The 18479-nt window shown below is 41.1% G+C and overlaps 1 protein-coding gene across 13 annotated transcripts in view; it reads right to left on the bottom strand.

The window, feature by feature from the left end:
- The window catches only part of PHACTR4 (phosphatase and actin regulator 4), a 108824-nt gene that overhangs the window by 57141 nt on the left and 33204 nt on the right, over window positions 1-18479 (bottom strand). For 2 of the 13 annotated variants that reach the window (XM_016187846.2, XM_060205696.1), the window contains exon 1: window positions 7187-7464. The exons of the other annotated variants lie outside the window; for them this stretch is intronic. In XM_016187846.2, coding sequence (XP_016043332.1) covers window positions 7187-7232 — 46 coding nt within the window. In that variant the 5' untranslated portion in view covers window positions 7233-7464. Of the gene's footprint in view, window positions 1-7186; window positions 7465-18479 lie in introns of those variants that run through there. 13 annotated transcript variants of the gene reach the window in all.

The raw sequence follows: 18479 nt of genomic DNA, 5'->3' as shown, positions 1-18479 counted from the left end.
AAAGATAAAATAATATTTATCTTTTGTTGCTCTTGTTTTATTTGTTGCAGTTATTGTTTTTATTGTTGTTGATGTCATAGTCGTTAGATAGGACAGAGAGAAATGGAGAGAGTAGATGAAGACAGAGGGGAGGTAGAGAGACACCTACAGACCTGCTTCACTGCCTGTGAAGTGACTGCCCTTCAGGTGGAGAGCCAGGGCTCGAACCGGGATCCTTATGCAGGTCCTTGCGCTTCATGCCACATTTGCTTATTAACCTGCTGTGCTACTTACTGCCCGACCGCCAATATTTATCTTTAAAAATAATATATATATTCAAGGGGGTCGGGCAGTAGCGCAGCCGGTTAAGCGCAGGAGTTGCGAAACCCAAGGACGGACATGAGGATCCCGGTTCAAGCCCCGCTCCCCACCCGCAGGGGAATCGCTTCACAGGCGGTGAAGCAGGTCTGCAGGTGTCTATGTTTCTCGCCCCCTCTCTGTCTTCCCCTTCTCTCTCCATTTCTCTCTGTCCTATCCAACAACGACATCAACAACAATAATAACTACAACAACAATAAAAAAACAAGGGCAACAAAAGGGAAAATAATTTTTTTTAAAAAAGTTGGGGGTCAAGCGGTGGCGAAGTGGGTTAAGCGCATGTGGCACAAAGCGCAAGGACCGGCGTAGAGATCCCGGTTCGCCTCCCGGTTCAAGCCCCCCCCCCCCCCCACCTGCAGGGAAGTTGCTTCACAAGCGGTGAAGCAGGTCTGCAGGTTTCTGTCTTTCTCTCCCCCTTTCGGTCTTCCCCTCCTGTCTCCATTTCTCTCTGTCCTGTCCAACAACGAACAACATCAACAATGGTAATAATGACCACAACGAGGCTACAACAACAAAGGCAACAAAGGGGGGAAAGGGTGGCCTCCAGGAGCGGTGGGTTCATGGTGCAGGCACCCAGCCCAGCAATAGCTCTGGAGGAAAAAAAAAAGTAATATATTCAGGAGAGATGGCATAATGATTATTTAAAAGATTTTCATGTGTGAGGCTCTGCAGTTTCAGGTTCAGTACCCAGCAAGCACCACCATCAGCCAGAGTTGAGCACTGCTCTGATCTCTCCATCTCTCAGTTAAACTAACAAACAAACAAAAAGCAATAAAGTCCTGGGCCAAGAATGTAGCAGAGTGTCAGAACATATGAGGCCCTGATTCAATCCCTGACACTGAAAAACAAAAACAAATAAACCACAACAAAACCCATGCAAAGGAAAGGAAGAAGGAGCTTAATGAATGGAAGGTATATGAAGGGGTAAAACGGGAAGAAAAGAAAGGCTAGAGTAAGAATGCAAAGACAGAAAGAAGAAAAGTTGCAGATTAGATGGATGGGTAGAGCTAATTAAAATGTTTAATTTTGTACCTATTTTAAGGGCATATGCTAATTAGTTGGGTGTCTGTCTATTACATAGTAACGGATTCTAGAGAACACAAAATCAACTTTTTATTTCCTTTTGTTGTCCTTGTTGTTTTATTGTTGTAGTTATTATTGATGTTGTTGGACAGGACAGAGAGAAATGGAGAGAAGGGGAAGACAGAGAGGGGGAGAGAAAGCCACCTGCAGACCTGCTTCACCATCTATGAAGCGACTCCCCTGCAGGTGGGGAGTAGGGGGCTTGAACCGGGATCCTTATGCGGGCTTAACCCACTGCGCTACCGCCCAACTCCCTCAACTTTTCTATTGATCAGGAATTACAATATATTGTTAGGGGTTGGGCAGTGGCACATGTGGTTGGGCACACATGGTTGAGTGTACATGTTTCCATGTGCAAAGACCCAGACTCAGACCCCTAGCTTTAGGGGAGGGGAGGTTTATAAGCAGTGAAGCCATCCAGTAGGTGTCTCTCACTGTCTACGTCCCTGTTCCCTCTCATTTTCTCTCTGTCCTATCAAATAAAGAAGAAATAAGAGAGAAATTGAGAGGTGAGGGGAAGACAGGTAAGACAGAGAGATAACTGCAGTACTTGGTTCACTGCTTGTGAAGCTTCCTCCCTGAAGATGGGGAGCCGGGGTTCAAACCCAGGTCCTTTTGCAATGTGTTTACTTAACCAGGTGTGCCATCACTTGACCTTCCAAGTCAGAAGCTAGAAGGAATTATGTTAAGTGAGCTAAGTCAGGAAGATAAAGACAAGTATGGGATGATCCCACTCATAAACAGAAGTTGAGAAAGAAGAACAGAGAGGGAAACTCAAAGCAGGATTTCACTGAATTTGGAGGAGGGCACCCAAGCAAAAACCCTAGGTTGAGGCTGAGGGTGTATGTTTGGCTTCATGGGGTGGGATGAGGGGGTTGGGGGTGAGTGGGATGGGACACAGTCTTTTGGTGGTGGGAATGGTGTTTATGTATACTCCTATTAATCTGTAGTCGTATAAATCACTACTTAATATGAAAAGGGAAAAATTGACTGAATGCCTCAAACTTTTTAATGCACAGACCATACATAGGCTGAGTCTTTGATATGAATCTCTCAAAAGCTTAGACCAGGGAGAACAGAAGCAAAGCTTTATACAAATAATACCAAAAGACATAAATTATGGTGATGTTGTGTATGATACAGCAAATCGTAACAAAGAGATTCTTCAAAGTTAACCCAATTGCTAAATAATGTGATTATAGCAATAACTATGTATTGCCTTCTTAAATCCTTAGACAGCAAGAGCCTCCCACTTCCTCTATAGATCCTATATTTCCCCAGTCCTGGAACCTCTAGAGTGGGGCTCACTTTCCTGCATGCTTCTCTCAATTCATACCAAATGATATTGCATCTGCTGATCCCAACCTAATCAAGCAACGAGTACCACCTCGGTATGCTTCACTTCAGACCGTGTCCAGAGACGTCAGGCATGGAATATCAACCCTTCAGCCTCATTACTTGAGTGAGATCTTTCCTTTCATAGGATTCTCTAGTTCCATTCCAGGTGGTTCACCTCCTAACAAAGTCCCAAAACCTCGATATAGACCAGGTTCCATGAGATAGGGCATATGTTCACATGTATACATAAATTAGGTCAAAATATATACCTGAAAGCAAAAATACACAATAGTCTACAGTGAGTCAGTATGAAGTTCATAATGAAATAGTGTCTACTTAGACTTAGCTACCCTCCTCACCTATTTCCTATTATACTTTCCTCACTCACTCCCAAGCTATCCTTATCAAAGCAAGGACTGCAAAAGCTGAATAAGGGCAAGAGACTAGCATACTTTAACGATGACTCTTTAGTCACTATCAGGCCACTCCATCAGCTGGGGCTCTATTTCGGGAGTCCTGAGATTCCCAAACAGACATGATGGACCTAAACCTTGAATAAATCCCTCTCTCCATTGTTACTGGTCATCTCTATCAGGAACAACAAAACAGACCCCCTTTGTGGGCCCCCATAAGACCTTGCCCTCAACTTGAATCAACAACGGGAGAGAATGTTTCATCCTCCAAAGGGAGGATGGACAACATACTTTATGCTACACCTGAGGAAGATGGGTCCTGATATTGGGGCAGCATGAAATGTTCCTACTCATGACCACAGAATGTGAGCTCGGATCTATAGGGATGCAGAGGTCACATGGATCCTAAGCTGAATATGGGCCCCAAATCAGATCAAATCGATGGGGTTTATAGTCAACAATATTTATACACCTTTCCCATATTTGAGAGCTACTCTCTTCCCTGTTCTGCCAGCCATGACATCATCTCCCCAGACAATAATTAGGATCCATCTGCATATCAGATTTCATGCTCAGGGGAAAAAAAAAAACCTAGTATAGTCACAGGCCCTTACTAAAATATGCCTACTAGCTATCTACAAAATGGAGGACCCCCCCCCCCCAAACTCTTCATCTGCACTATTCCAGCCTTTTTCTTTAGGTTCATGATTAGTCAACAACTTGTTTGGCTTTATATGCTAACTCTTTTCAGCCACCAGGTTCCAGATGCTAGCATGATGCCAACCAGACTTCCCTGGACAGACAACCCCACCAATGTGTCCTGGAGCTCCACTTCCCCAGAGCCCCACCCTACTATGGAAAGACAGAGGAGGCTGGGAGTATGGATTGACCTGTCAACACCCATGTTCAGCACGGAAGCAATTACAGAAGCCAAACCTTCCACCTTCTGCATCCCACAATGACCTTGGGTCCATACTCCCAGAAGGTTAAACAATAGGAAAGCTATCAAGGGAGGATATGGGATACAGAGACCTAGTGGTAGGAAATGTGTGAAGTTGTACCCCTCTTACCCTATGGTTTTGTCAGTGTATCCTTTTTATAAATAAATAAATAAATAAATAAATAAATAAATAAATAAAAGTGCTAGGATTGAGCCTGGGATTTCAGAGACTCAGGCATTAAAGTCTTTCCATTATGCTGTCTTCCCCACCCAATATTTAAGATATTTTTTAAAAGATTTTATTTATTTACTAAGGAGAAAGATAGGAGAGAGAGAAATAACCAGACATCACTCTGGTGTGCTGCCAGGTATTAAACTCAGGACCTCATGCTTGAGAGTCCTATCCTTTAGCTACCACACCATCACCCAGATTGTAAGATTTTTTTTTTAAAATTCAACTCCAATGGCAAGGAAAATGAAGGCAAAAATAAACCAATGGGAATACAGCAGATAAAAAAAACTTTAACAGGGGAGTCGGGTGGTAGTGCAGTGGGTTAAACACACTTGGTGCAAAGCTCAAGGACCGGCATAAGGATTCCGGTTTGAACCCCCGGGCTCCCCACTTGCAGGGGAGTCACTTCACAGGCGGTGAAGCAGGTCGGCTGGTGTCTATCTTTCTCTCCCCACCTCTGTCTTCCCCTCCTTTCACCACTTCTCTCTGTCCTATCCAACAATAATGACATTAATAACTACAACAACAACAACAAAAAAAAACAACAAGGGCAACAAAAGGTAATAAATATTAAAACAAAAATTTTAACAACAAAAGAAAATATTAGCAGGACAAAAAGATTGCCTACTGAATGGAAGAATGTATTTGTGTAACATAAACCTCATAGAAATTAAACCAAGGCATGCAAAAAACTTACAAAGCTCAATAACTAAAACCAAACAATCTTCTAGTAAAAAAAGGGGGGAGGGAAGCCCTGCTGATCAGTGTAAAGTGAAGCAAGTTCCGACTTTTGTTCTAAAAATCTGTCGTTGAATGACTTACTTTGTGATTCATGTGCTTCTATTTCAGTATAACATGAAAAATACTTCATAGGAACTTTACCTGGTGAGTCCTCACGGGGGAAACCCATTTTCAGAAGCTTAATCACACTAAATGATGACACATTAGTTGGGAGTATAACCTGTGTTCCCACACTTTCCTGCTTTCCTTTAAAGTCACATTTTTTCATTTGGTGGGGTAAGGGGAGCAACCAGCCTAACACTAAACATGTTTTCTTTTGCTTCATAAATCAAAGAGAAGGTGCAACTTAAAAAACTATGTTAAGTGGGGAGAAAAGTTCGCATGCAGGTCCCAGGTTTCTTCACTGCACCAGCTGGGCAGTGTTATGGTCATTCTCTCTTACTCATGAAAATAATAAAAAATATCTTAAGAAAGCATAAAGGGGGAGTCAGCCAGTAGTGCAGTGGGTTAACGCAGGTGGCGCAAAACGTAAGGACCAGAGTGAGGATCCCGGTTCGAGTCCCTGGCTCCCCACCTGCGAGGGAGTCGCTTCACAGGTGGTGAAGCAGGTCTGCAGGTGTCTATCTTTCTCTCCCCCTCTCTGTCTTCCCCTCCTCTCTCCATTTCTCTCTGTCCTATCCAACAATGATGACATCAATAACAATAATAACTACAACAATAAAACAATAAGGGCAACAAAAAGGAATAAATAAATGTTAAAAAAAAGCATAAAGACAATAAATGGCTCACTGACTTTCACCCATTTTACTTATATTTAGCAATCCTTTAAAGAACATTCATTTAAAACTTTTATTTCTTTATTAGTGAGAAAGAACCAGACATCACTCTGCGACATATGCTGCTGACGATTGAACTCAGGACCTCACACTTGAGAGTCCACTGCATCACCTCCCAGACCACTTAAACTATTCTTTACAACACCGTTCTTCATCTTACATAAAACCCACAAATTGCGACAATGAATTTATATTTTCCTTATTTGTTTTGGAATTCTTGGGTTACACCTTACAACTATCAGCTGGGTTTCTAGGTATCTCTGAGATATGAATATTGCAAATGTTTACACATTTTTGTATGGTTACACACAATGTGTGGTTAAGCGCTGACATTACGGTATGCAAGGATGCAGGTTCAAGCCCCCAGCCCCCACCTGCAAAGCTTCTCAAGCAGTGAAGCAGGGCTGCAGGTGTCTCTCTATCTCTTTCCTCTCTACCTCCTCCCCATTTCTCAATTTATCTTAGTCTCTTTCTAATAATTAATATATAAATAAAAAATTTATACTAAAGCTTAATGAGAAAACAAAACATTAGCAAAATGGGAAACCCTGAGACATATTTGGAAGATGTATAACTGTTCTAAAACTTAATTTAAAAATGGCCCAGTAAATAGAAGTCAATGGATGGTCTGGGAGGTGGCCCAGTGGCTAAGGCACTAGACTCTTAAGCATGAGGTCCTGAGTTCAATCCCCGGCAGCACATGTACCAGAGTGATGTCTGGTTCTCTTTCCTCCTATCTTTCTCATTAATAGATAAATAAAATCTCTTAAAAAAAAAATAGAAGTCAATGGTTCTAGGTCTATACCATGTTTGTATTTTTTTCCATGTCTGTATTTGTCAGTTGCCCAAATTCTACAAAATATTAGTAAAAAAAAACCCACTCAATTCTAAATAAGATTTCATGAAGAATATACTTATCTTATGTAGGAATAAGAAATCAACAGTTTCTACAAATTACTGTATTTTACTACTGACTGTAAACCATTAACCCCAATAAAGAAATTTAAAAAGAAATCAGCAGTTTCCTTAGCAAACTCCTAAAGAACCAAGTAAAACAATGGATGGTAAATTAATCTAGCTGAGTGAAAAATAATTTGTTTTTATTCATTCTTTACAAAGTTATCAATGTTTCAAAATTATAAATGTTAAAATCTTCACATACAAATAACCTATAAAGTATTCAATTTCATCTGTAAGCCTGCTTTTCCTCTGTTAAGATTTTGTTTCTTTGCCTTCTATTACTCACCAACTGCATCTGGATTTACCGGTCTGGAGATGTCAGCTTGCCCCATGATTATATTGTCTGATGTATGTCTCAACAACAAACTGTCCTGGACCAAGGCAAACTTTTCTTAAAAGACAAGTCCACATAAGGAAGGGACATATACTCCTTCCTCAGTGTCACTACTAGACGTCAAGAAACAGCACAAGGTCAGCTAATCTGGAGTTTCTGCTTCTTTATTTCCCGGTTTGGGCACTTGTGGCTCTTACAAATGCGTCTTCACACTGGCTCTCTTCACACAGGAATGCCTGTCATTCCAGAGTGCACACAGTGAAGAGCTCAAGTGCAGGAAGGGGTGGACACAGCCAACCACATTCTAGCTACTAAGAGGCACAGCCCTAAAAGTCCACACCCACTTTTCATGACATTGAGGTTTGTTAGAACTCCGCAGACTACAGAAGGTAGAAGCCTACCAAAGAAGAATTTGTAAATTTAATTACCCCCCCTAAAACAGGGTTGAGTATAGCAGGTTAATGGAAGCCAAAGTCTATTCAAAGGTTAAGTTTTAGATATAGGCTTGCATCAGAAATATCAGACAGTTGGGTTGGCAAGATAGCTCTGTTGGACAAATGCACTCCTTTGCTATCTGAGCAACACAGGTTCAATCAAGTCCAGCCCCCACCACACTGAAGAAGGCTTTGGCACTATGGTTTTTTTGTCACTGTCTCTGTATTAAAAAAAAAAAAAGCCACACACACACACACACACACTCTCTCTCTCTCTCTCTCTAACATCTTGACACTTCTTCATTGCTTGCTATAAAACTATACTTGCGGGAGTAGGCGGTAGTGCAGTGGGTTAAGTGCATGTGGTGTGAAGCCAAGGACCAGCATAAGGATCCCGGTTGTAACTCCAGCTCCCCACCTGAAGGGGAGGCGCTTCACAAGTGGTGAAGCAGATCTGCAAGTGTCTGTCTCTGTCTTCCCCTCCTCTTTCCATTTCTCTCTGTCCTATCTAACAATGACAACATCAATAACAACAATAATAATAAAATACAACAACAATAAAAAAACAAGGGCAACAAAAGGGAAAATAAATATAGAAAAAACAAACAAACTATACTTGGAAGAGCTGGGCTGGGGAAATAGTACAATGGTTATGCAAAAACAAACAAACAAACAAAAAACCTTGTACTTCCTACCTGTGAGTGTATACCCAAAGCAAATCTATGTAATTAGAAACTTCTTTAAAAAAATATTTTTAAAAAATGTATTATTGGATAGAGACAGACAGTAATTGAGAGGGGAGGAGATACAGGGAGAGAGACAGAGAGATACCTGTAGCACTGCTTCACCACTCTTGAAGCTTCCCCCCTGCAGTCGGGGACCAGGGGCTTGAAGCTGGGTCCTTGCACACGGTAATATGTGTGCTTAACCAAGTGTGCTACCACCTGGTCCTAAACGTATTTAGCCAGAGCTCTGGTCAGTTCTGACTGGCACTGGGGATTGAACCTGGAACCTTAGGAGTCTTAGACATGAAATTCTTTTACATAATCACTATGTATTAGGAACAATATTTTAGGATTGAGTAAGTCTTCCTTAAAAATAGAACAGAGCAGCTCTCCACCTGCAGGGGAGTCACTTCACAAACGGTGAAGCAGGTCTGCAGCTGTCTCTCTTTCTCTCCTCCTCTCTGTCTTCCCCTCCTCTCCATTTCTCTCTGTCCTGTCTAACGATGATATCAATAACAACAATAACTATAACAACAATAAAAAACAAGGGCAACAAAAGGGAAAATTAAAAAAAAACAGAACAGGAGTTAGGTGGTAGCACGCCCAGTTAAGTTTACATGTTACAATGTGCAAGGACCCAGGTTCAAGCCTCCGGCCCCCACCTGTGGGAAGAAGCTTCACAAGCCGTGCAGCAGTGCTGCAGGTGTTCCTTTTTCTCTTCCCTATCTCCTCACAATCAGTAAATGTTTTTTAAAAAATCTTTGAAAACACAATAACGTTTCTAAGATATCTTATTAAAATAGTAAGCTTTAAATATTTGAAAAGTATGATATGTATTTTCCTGCTAAAGTTCAGTGATCAGCATATCAGTTTGAGAAATATGAAATTATAGGGAGTCCCTAAGTAAGAAGACATGGAAAATATCAGTTATACATGCAGCAACTGAAGGTCCAGTTTGCATACTGATTTTTAAAATTGAGATAGAACTTATCAATATAGAGTCACATTTCTTTTTCTTTTTTTTAAATATTTATTTACTTTCCCTTTTGTTGCCCTTGTTGTTTTATTGTTGTAGTTATTGTAATTAGTTTTAATATTTATTTATCCTTTTTGTTGCCCTTGGTTTTTTTTTATTGTTGTTGTAGTTATTGTTGTTGTTGATGTCATCGTTGCTGGATAGAACAGAGAGAAATGGAGAGAGGAGGGGAAGACAGAGAGGGGGAGGGAAAGATAGACACCTGCAGACCTGCTTCACTGCCTGTGAAGTGACTCCCCTGCAGGTGGGGAGCTGGGGGCTCGAACCCGGATGCTTATGCTTTGCGCCAGGTGCACTTATCCCTCTGCGCTACCACCCGACTCCCTCTTTTTTTTTTTTAAAGAATTTATTTATTTGGGTGGGGGAGATAGCATAATGGTTATGCAAACAGACTCTCATGCCTAAGGCTCCTAAGTCCCAGGTTCAATCCCTTGCACCACCATAAGCCAGAGCTGAGCAGTGCTCTGGTGTTTCTCTCTGTGTGTCTCTGTCTCTAAATTTCTCTCAAAAATAAAATAAATAAAATAAAAAGTATTTATTTACTCATGAGAAAGAAAGGGGGAGAGAAAGAGAGAACCAGACATCACTCTGGTATATATACTCCTAGGAATTAAACTCAGAACCTCATGGTTGAGAATCCAATGCTTTATCCACTGCACCACCTCCTGGATCACTCCAATATTCCAGTCTATGAATGTCCAACATCTATACACATTGTCCCTTGCCTAATGTGGACTATGTGCAATAGCAGTTTCTACTACTATAGGATAGAGAGATAAAAGGTGATAAATGCATCACTTGGATCCAGTAGGTGTTCAATATCAGCACCACAGAGACAATACAACATAATGCTTAAGAGAATGAACTTCAGGGGGTGGATGGTGGCACACCTGGCTGAGCACACATGTCACCATGTGCAAAAATCAGGGTTTAAACCGCTGATCAACATCTTCAGGGGGAAGCTTCACAGTGAAGCAGTGCTCCTGGTGTCTCTCATCCCTTCTAAATTTCTCTCTATCTTATAAAAAAGAAAGAAGAGAGAGAGAGAGAGAGAGAGAGAGAAAGAAAGAACAAAAGCCACTAGGGGTGGTGGATTCTTTGTGCAGGCACTACACACCAACAATAACCCTAATGGCAAGTAAAAGACAGAAAGAGAATGAACTTTTACTGCAAATTAAAATTTTAATTTTAGACTCATCACTATGAACATTAGGCAAAAGTTGTTTCACTTCTTTGAGCCTTGGTTTTCTAATTTTTAAATGGGCATAACAGACTGACCAATATAGTCAGTTGGAAGGATTAAATGACACAAATATAAATAAAGCACTTTGTAATGTCCACAGGGGTTACAATGAAAAAACAAATCAGGAGAGGCCGGGTCAGGTCAGGCACAGGCACAACAATGGCATATGGGGGAAAAAAAAAATCTCACTCATAACAAAGAAGTTAGTCACAACGGAAGAGGATGACATTTCTGTACTATGAATCCAGAGAACAAACTGGGAAAAACAGGCCAAGGAGGAAGTCTGAGCACAATCAGTTAGTATATACGAAACATCAAGTAAATCGAAGAGACCAGAAAAGTTAACACAAACACACACACCCAAAACACCCATCAGAAAAACAGTACATATTTATGCTAACAGAAACACACAAAATACAAAAATAACAACAACAACAACAACAAAACAAACTTAAGGACCCTGATCTAGCTGCTTAATTTCCACCTGCTAAATTGACGTGACTCACTTCTGATTCTAAGTTATTGTGAAGGCGACAATATAATTCAAAGGGGTGACAGAGTTCTTAGTGATTATCTGGCTCAATCTTCTATTCATTACAGAAGGTCAGAATCAGGATTAAAATCCAAACTCCAAGATTTACTTTAGCCACAGTAAAGGAAATATTTACTTCCTAAAGATATTTTAATTTCAAGGTAATCCATATATTACAATAATAAACTTCTCAGGAATGTTAAAATTTTGTACTCTATGTACTAAGTCATATATGTTCCCTGACCAGCATGTTCCCACTTTATTCTCATTATCAATACTTATTTTGTGTCAACTGTTGAGCAGTCAAGGAGAGAGATAAAGAGAAAGGAAGATATTAGCTTTGTTGGCAGTTTTAAAACATAACAAGCAGAGTACTGGAAAACAAAACCAACAAGCAAAGCCTTGAGGTCAATTGAGTTTTCTATACATTATACTATAGAAATGCAAAGGGAATTGCGACATTTTAGTGACATTCACAATCCCAACCTTTTTAAAAATTTTATTTATAAAATGGAAATATTGGCGAGACCAAAGGATAAGAGGGGTACAATTCCACAAAGTCATTAGAAACACTTTGAGCCCACCGTTAAAATTCAGATTACCAATTTGAAGTCTTAAGTGCTTAGACTGAAGAAATATATGCTCAGAACTATGGTCTATGCATCAAAAAGTTTGAGACATTCAATCCATTTTCCCTCTCAGATTGATTAAACAGTGATTTGAGACTATTTCTTCTAGCTCCATCCACGATGGGTCAGAGAAAGTGGGATCATTATTCTTAGTAGCTGAGTAGTGTTCCATTGTGCATATATACTACAGCTTTCTCAGCCACCCATCTGTTGTTGGGCACCTAGGTTGCTTCCAGGTTTTGGCTATTACAAATTGTGCTGCAATGAACATAGGTGGACACATCTTTTTGGGTGGGTGTTACAGAGTCCTTAGGATAGAACCCTGGGAGAGGAATTACTGGGTTATGTGGAAGGTCCATTTCTAGCCTTGTGAGGATTTTTCCAGACTGCTCTGCATATGGAATCTAAAACTTTCTGTTGACAAGAACATCATCTTGTATATTAATAAGAGGATATGCTTTATATTTTCAATAGTTTACAAGACTAGTCATAAGAGTATAATGCTTTCATTTAAATACATTTTTATGCTGTAGTACCGAGACTGAATTACCTAGGAGAGAGCAAGCACTTATAATTACATATTTCTCTCTCTCTCTCTCTCTCTCTCTCTATATATATATATATATATATATATATATATATATGGCCTTTATTGTTATATATCCTGGCCTTTACTTTTCAAAACATATTTATTTAATTTGAGAGTGAGACCTGATTACCACAAAGACCGAATCTGAACCTCAAGCATGTAAGTTCTATGTTCGACCTACCGTCCAAGTCACAAACATACTACTTTCTTTCCTTTTTAATTTTTTACTTTATGGAGACAGAGAGGCAGACAGAGTGAGAATAAGAAATCTCAGGACCAAAGCTCCTTCAATGCAGCGGGGACCAGGCTCCAGCATGGCTTCAGAACATGGTAAAGTAGTGTGCTATCCACATGAGCTGTTCTGCCAGCCCCATACTACTGCCTTAATGGCAGCTGTGTCACAGAGAGCTCTTTGAGAAACGAGTAAGAAAGTCACTTTCCTCAGGAAAAACTGACCAATTATTAATTGGCCACAGATAAATATTCAAGCAAAGAAGAGTATGTGTGCGCACGTGCAAGCATATTTGGGGAAGGGAGCAGCTTTGTATTCTTTACCCCATGATCTCAAATCTAGTCTGACTGGCACTGGATAGTCATGAGAAATAGATAATATTCTATAACTGATAATCGGTGCCTCAAACTGCATGTGAAAATTAGGAAGTCTTACTAATCATTTGTACCCTCTTTATCATCTCATCTATTTTTTTTCTACCAGGGCTGTAGCTAGGGGTTGGTACCTGAAAAAAGAAAAAAAAAAATCCACTGCTCCCTATGGCCATTTTCCTTTTTTAAATTTGCTAGGACAGATAGAAATTGAGAGGGGAGGAGTAGATAGAGAGGGAAAGACAAAGAGATACCTGCAAACGTGCTTCATAGTCTGTGGAGCACCCTCCCCCCCATAGGTGTGGAGCTGGGGCTCAAACTCCATAATGTGTGTGTGCTCAACCAGGTGTGCCACAGCCTGGCCCCTCAAATCATTTACTTATACAAATTGCTCCCCTTGCCTGGAATTCTTTCTCAGACTGATCTAAGAAACTCTGATTCAGCCTTAAAGAAATGGCTCAAATGGTACCCCAGGAAGTGGCACAGTGGATAAAGCATTGAATTTTAAGCATGTGCCAGTGTGATACCCTGGTTCTCTCTCATAAATAAACAAATAAATAAATCTAGGAAGAAAGAATTAAAAAAAGAAAGAGACAGAGGGGGAGAGAGAGGGAAAGGAGAAAGGGAGGAAGGAAAAAAGGAATGGCTAAAATGTTACATCCATTGTAATGACCCTCTCCTCAGTCACTCAAGTAGAGATTCATGTAGCACCAACTATATGCCCAACTGAGATTCACGTAGCACCGACTATATGCCCAACTGAGATTCACGTAGCACCGACTATATGCCCAACTGAGATTCACGTAGCACCGACTATATGCCCAACTGAGATTCACGTAGCACCGACTATATGCCCAACTGAGATTCACGTAGCACCGACTATATGCCCAACTGAGATTCACGTAGCACCGACTATATGCCCAACTGAGATTCACGTAGCACCGACTATATGCCCAACTGAGATTCACGTAGCACCGACTATATGCCCAACTGAGATTCACGTAGCACCGACTATATGCCCAACTGAGATTCACGTAGCACCGACTATATGCCCAACTGAGATTCACGTAGCACCGACTATATGCCCAACTGAGATTCACGTAGCACCGACTATATGCCCAACTGAGATTCATGTAACACCGACTATATGCCCAGTATATGCTGGTACTAAAAACAACAGTTTTTGAGGCCAGAGAGATGGGCCCAGTAACTACAGTGCATGCAGGACTTAGGTTTGACCGCTTGTACCACACAGGCTGGAACTTTGGCCTCTTTCCCTCATAAAACTGTGTATGTGACTGAGGTTTGAATCCAGCCCCTACTACACTGGTGAAAGCTTTAGTATTGTGACATCTTTCCCATTCTCGCTCTTTCTCTATTTCTATCTGAAAAAAGTTAGCTCGTTTTGGTGAAGCCCCAGTGAATCATAGAGGGGATGGCAAACATGAGAAAAACCTACAAGCATCAAGAGACACGAATGTAAATAGTTGACTGCGGGTCAACAAAATAGCTCAACCTGTCAGAACACCAAATTGCATACCTGAGATTCTAGAAGTCATAGGTTCAATCCCCAGTACCACCTTATACTATACTAGAGTGCAGTAATGCTAATTCTTCCCATCTTCCACAATAAATAAATCAGGTTAAAAAGAATTTATTGTGTCTAATTGAGTTGGCCACACAATCCTAACATGTAATGATGGTCACATTTTCTAGTAGGTTAGAGACTTTTTACAAGATCCATGATGTACTTATTCTTTTTTTTTTTTTTATGACATTTAAAAAAAATATCTTTATTTATTGGCTAGAGATAGCCAGAAATTGAGAGGGAAAGGGGTGATAGAGAGGGAGAAAGACACCTGCAACACTACTTCACTACTCGTGAAGCTTTCCCCTTGCAGGTGGGGACTGAGGGCTTGAACCCAGGTCCTTGTGCACTGTAATGTGTGTGCTCAACCAGGTGTGCCACCACCCAGGCCCCGATGTACTTATTCTTAATCCCCCACTGACTGACACAATTTAGTGCACAGTGGACATGCAACGAATATTTATTAACCTTGAGGATAAAAGAAACCACCTTCTCCCCACCTGCACGGGAGTCGCTTCACAAGTGATGAAGCATGTCTGTCTCTCTTTCTCTCCCCGTCTTCCCCTCCTCTCTCCATTTCTCTCTGTCCTATCCAACAACAACAACATCAATAACAACCACAATAAAAAAACAAGGGCAACAAAAGGGAATAAATAAATATTAAAAAAAAAAATAAACCACCTTCTTTAATCCTAAGACCTTCTCACAGTTTCTAGAAACAAAAGGCAATGAAAAGTACTATCAGTGAAGGCTAGAAGAAATGTAGAGGCCACAGAGACTATTTTATCATTCCAAACTATCTTGTGAATTACTGTGAAACTTTTGCAGAGAAAAAATACACACACACACACACACACACACATATTCATGATGGTTTTTGAGAATTTACTGCTTTGCAAATAGTAAAAACATTCAAAGACAAGTTGTCAGGTGAACTTTTCATAAACCTCATATAATCATCATTGGTAGGCTCAAGATCCTCAGCAGAACGCATATAGGTTTCATGTTAACAAGCCTGAAGAACAGGCTAAAAGATACGGAGAAGGTTAAAGCTAAGGTAGGGCCACTGAAGTTACCAGTGACTTATTCCACTTAGAACAAACAACACTGGTTTCTTTCTGTGGTTGGCTCATTAGATACAAAAGCTGAATAGCCATGCCTGGCTCTTCATCTATATTAAGTACTGGTTATTCTTGTTCCTTGCTTGCCTCCACTTCCAGAAGGCAGCAAGACTTACTAATGACAGAAAGTAGGTGCTTTGGTGTCACATGTAACTACGTAACACTTTAGCTTTTCCAAGGAGTCAGGCAGTAGCATAGTGGGTTATGTGCAGGTGGCGAAAAGCGCAAGGACCGGCCTAAGGATCCCAGTTTGAGCCCCCGGCTCCTCACCTGCAGGGGAGTCGCTTCACAAGTGGTGAAGCAGGTCTGCAGGTGTCTGTCTATCTTTCTCTTCCCTCCTCTGTCTTCCCCTCCTCTCTCCATTTCTCTCTGTCCTATCCAACAACGACGACATCAAAAACAACAACAATATTAATTACAACAATAGTGGTCTGGGAGGTGGTGCAGTGGATAAAGCATTGGATTCTCAAGCATGAGGTCCTGAGTTCAATCCCCGGCAGCACGTGTACCAGAGTGATGGCTGGTTCTTTCTCTCCTCCTAGCTTTCTTACAAATAAATAAAATCTTGAAAAAACAAAACAAAGCAAAAATTCCCCTTTAATTCAATTACAAACAAATTATACTAACAACCTTTGATACTCTGTCTCTGGAACATAATGACAACTTCCTTTCAAGTAACACTGTTGACTAGTAATAATAACTTGCAAACTCTAAGCAACAAAAATTGGTTCTACTCTTGGATACGGTGCTTTGCCACTTACACAACCCAGGTAGCAGCTGAGCCATGCAGCACTTGGTAGACACACACATTACCATGCACAAGAACCAAATCCAAACCCCCAGTTCCCACCTACGGGGGGAGGTTTCTTAAGTGAGTGTTGCAGGTGTCTCTCTTTCTCACTTCCCTCCTTTTTTTTTCATAAAGATTTTTATGGGGGCCAGGTGGCGGCTCAACCTGGTTGAACGCACGTTACAATGCACAAGGACCTGGGTTCAAGCCTCCAGTCCCCACCCGCAGGGGGAAAGGTTCACAAGTGGTGAAGCAGGGATACAGGTGTCTCTTTGTCTCTCTCCATCCTCTCAATTTCTGGCTGTCTCTATCCAATAAATAGCTAAAGGTAATAAAAAATTTAAGATTTTATTTATTTATGAAGAAGATAGAAGAGAGAGAGAATGAGAACCAGACATCACTCTTGGCACATGTGCTGCCAGGGATTGAACTTGGGAACCCATGCTTGAGAGTCCAATGCTTTATCCATTGAACCACCTCCCAGACCACCTCATTACTTCTCTATCTTCTCTTCCCTTTTTAAAAATATACATATATAGGGAGTCAGGCGGTAGCGCAGTGGGTTAAGCGCACGTGGCGCAAAGCTCAAGGACGAGCATAACGATCCTGGTTTGAACCCCCGGCTCCCCACTTGCAGGGGAGTGAAGCATGTCTGTAGGTGTCTATCTTTCTCTCCCCCCTCTCTGTCTTCCCCTCCTCTCTCCATTTCTCTCTGTCCTATCCAACAACGATGACATCAACAACAATAACTACAGCAACAATTAAAACAAGGGCAACAAAAAGGAAATAAATAAATATTAAAATATATATATATACATATATAACAATAAATATACAAATCTATACACATATGTTTTAATTGGAGGAAATGAGAAGTGGCTCTGCAGTAGAACACTGCATAAGTGAAGCAAGCCTTGGATTCAATGCCTAGGACAGCATGAAATGGTAAAGTGATGCTCTTTTTTTGTTTGCCTCTGTGGTTTTTGCTGAGGTTTGGTGTGGCACTATGAATCCACTGCTCCTGGTGGCCATTATTTTTTCCATTTTATAGGGTAGGACAGAGAAATTGATAGAGGAGGGGGAGATAGAAAGATACTTGCAGACCTGCTTCACCATTGTGAAGCGACCCCCCCCTGCAGGTAGGGAACCGGAGGCTGGAACTGGGCTCCTTGAGCAGGTCTTTGCACTTTGTACTGTGTGCTTATCCCACTGTGCCACTACCCAGCCCCATAAAGTGATGTTCTTGCTCTCTCTCTCTCTCTCTCTCTCTCACACACACACAAATACCTGTTGAAAGCTACATCCATCTGTTAAAAACTGAAAATTAGAGAGTCGGGAGGTAGCTCAGCAGGTTAAGTGCCCGTGGCGGGAAGCACAGGGACTGGCCTAAGGATCCCGGTTTGAGCCCCTGGCTCCCCACCTGCAGGGGAGTCACTTCACAGGTGGTAAAGCAGGTCTGCAGGTGTCTATCTTTCTCTGCCCCTGTCTTCCCCTCTTCTTTCCATTTCTCTCTGCCCTATCTAATAACAACAACATCAGTAACAACAACAATTAACTACAACAATAAAACAAGGGCAACAAAAGAGAAAATAAATAAATAAATAAATAAATAAAAAGAAATAAAAAATAAAAATAAAAAAACCCTGAAAATTAAGAATTTTCATCTTATTGGGGAACATTTAATATTCTTTTTACTCCAAACAAAACTTTTTTTTTTTTTTTTTAATGAACTGAAGGTAGATTTTATGTAGTTACAGTGGATGTGGTTGAGGAGTCAATCTTAAAGAAAAAATGTGCCAGAGGCCAGATGGTGGCACAGCGGGTTAAGTGCACATGGCAAGAAGCACAAGGAGCAGCACAAGGATCCCTGTATGAGCCCCCAGCTTCCCACCTGCAGGGGGGGGGTCACTTCACAGGCGGTGAAGCAGGTCTGAAGGTGTTTATCTTTCTCTCCC

The sequence above is a fragment of the Erinaceus europaeus genome, chromosome 13 (genome assembly GCF_950295315.1).
Source record: "Erinaceus europaeus chromosome 13, mEriEur2.1, whole genome shotgun sequence".
NCBI lineage: Eukaryota > Metazoa > Chordata > Mammalia > Eulipotyphla > Erinaceidae > Erinaceus > Erinaceus europaeus.
The sequence above is the reverse complement of the archived record's forward strand: the minus strand, read 5'-3'. Positions and strand labels throughout refer to the sequence as shown.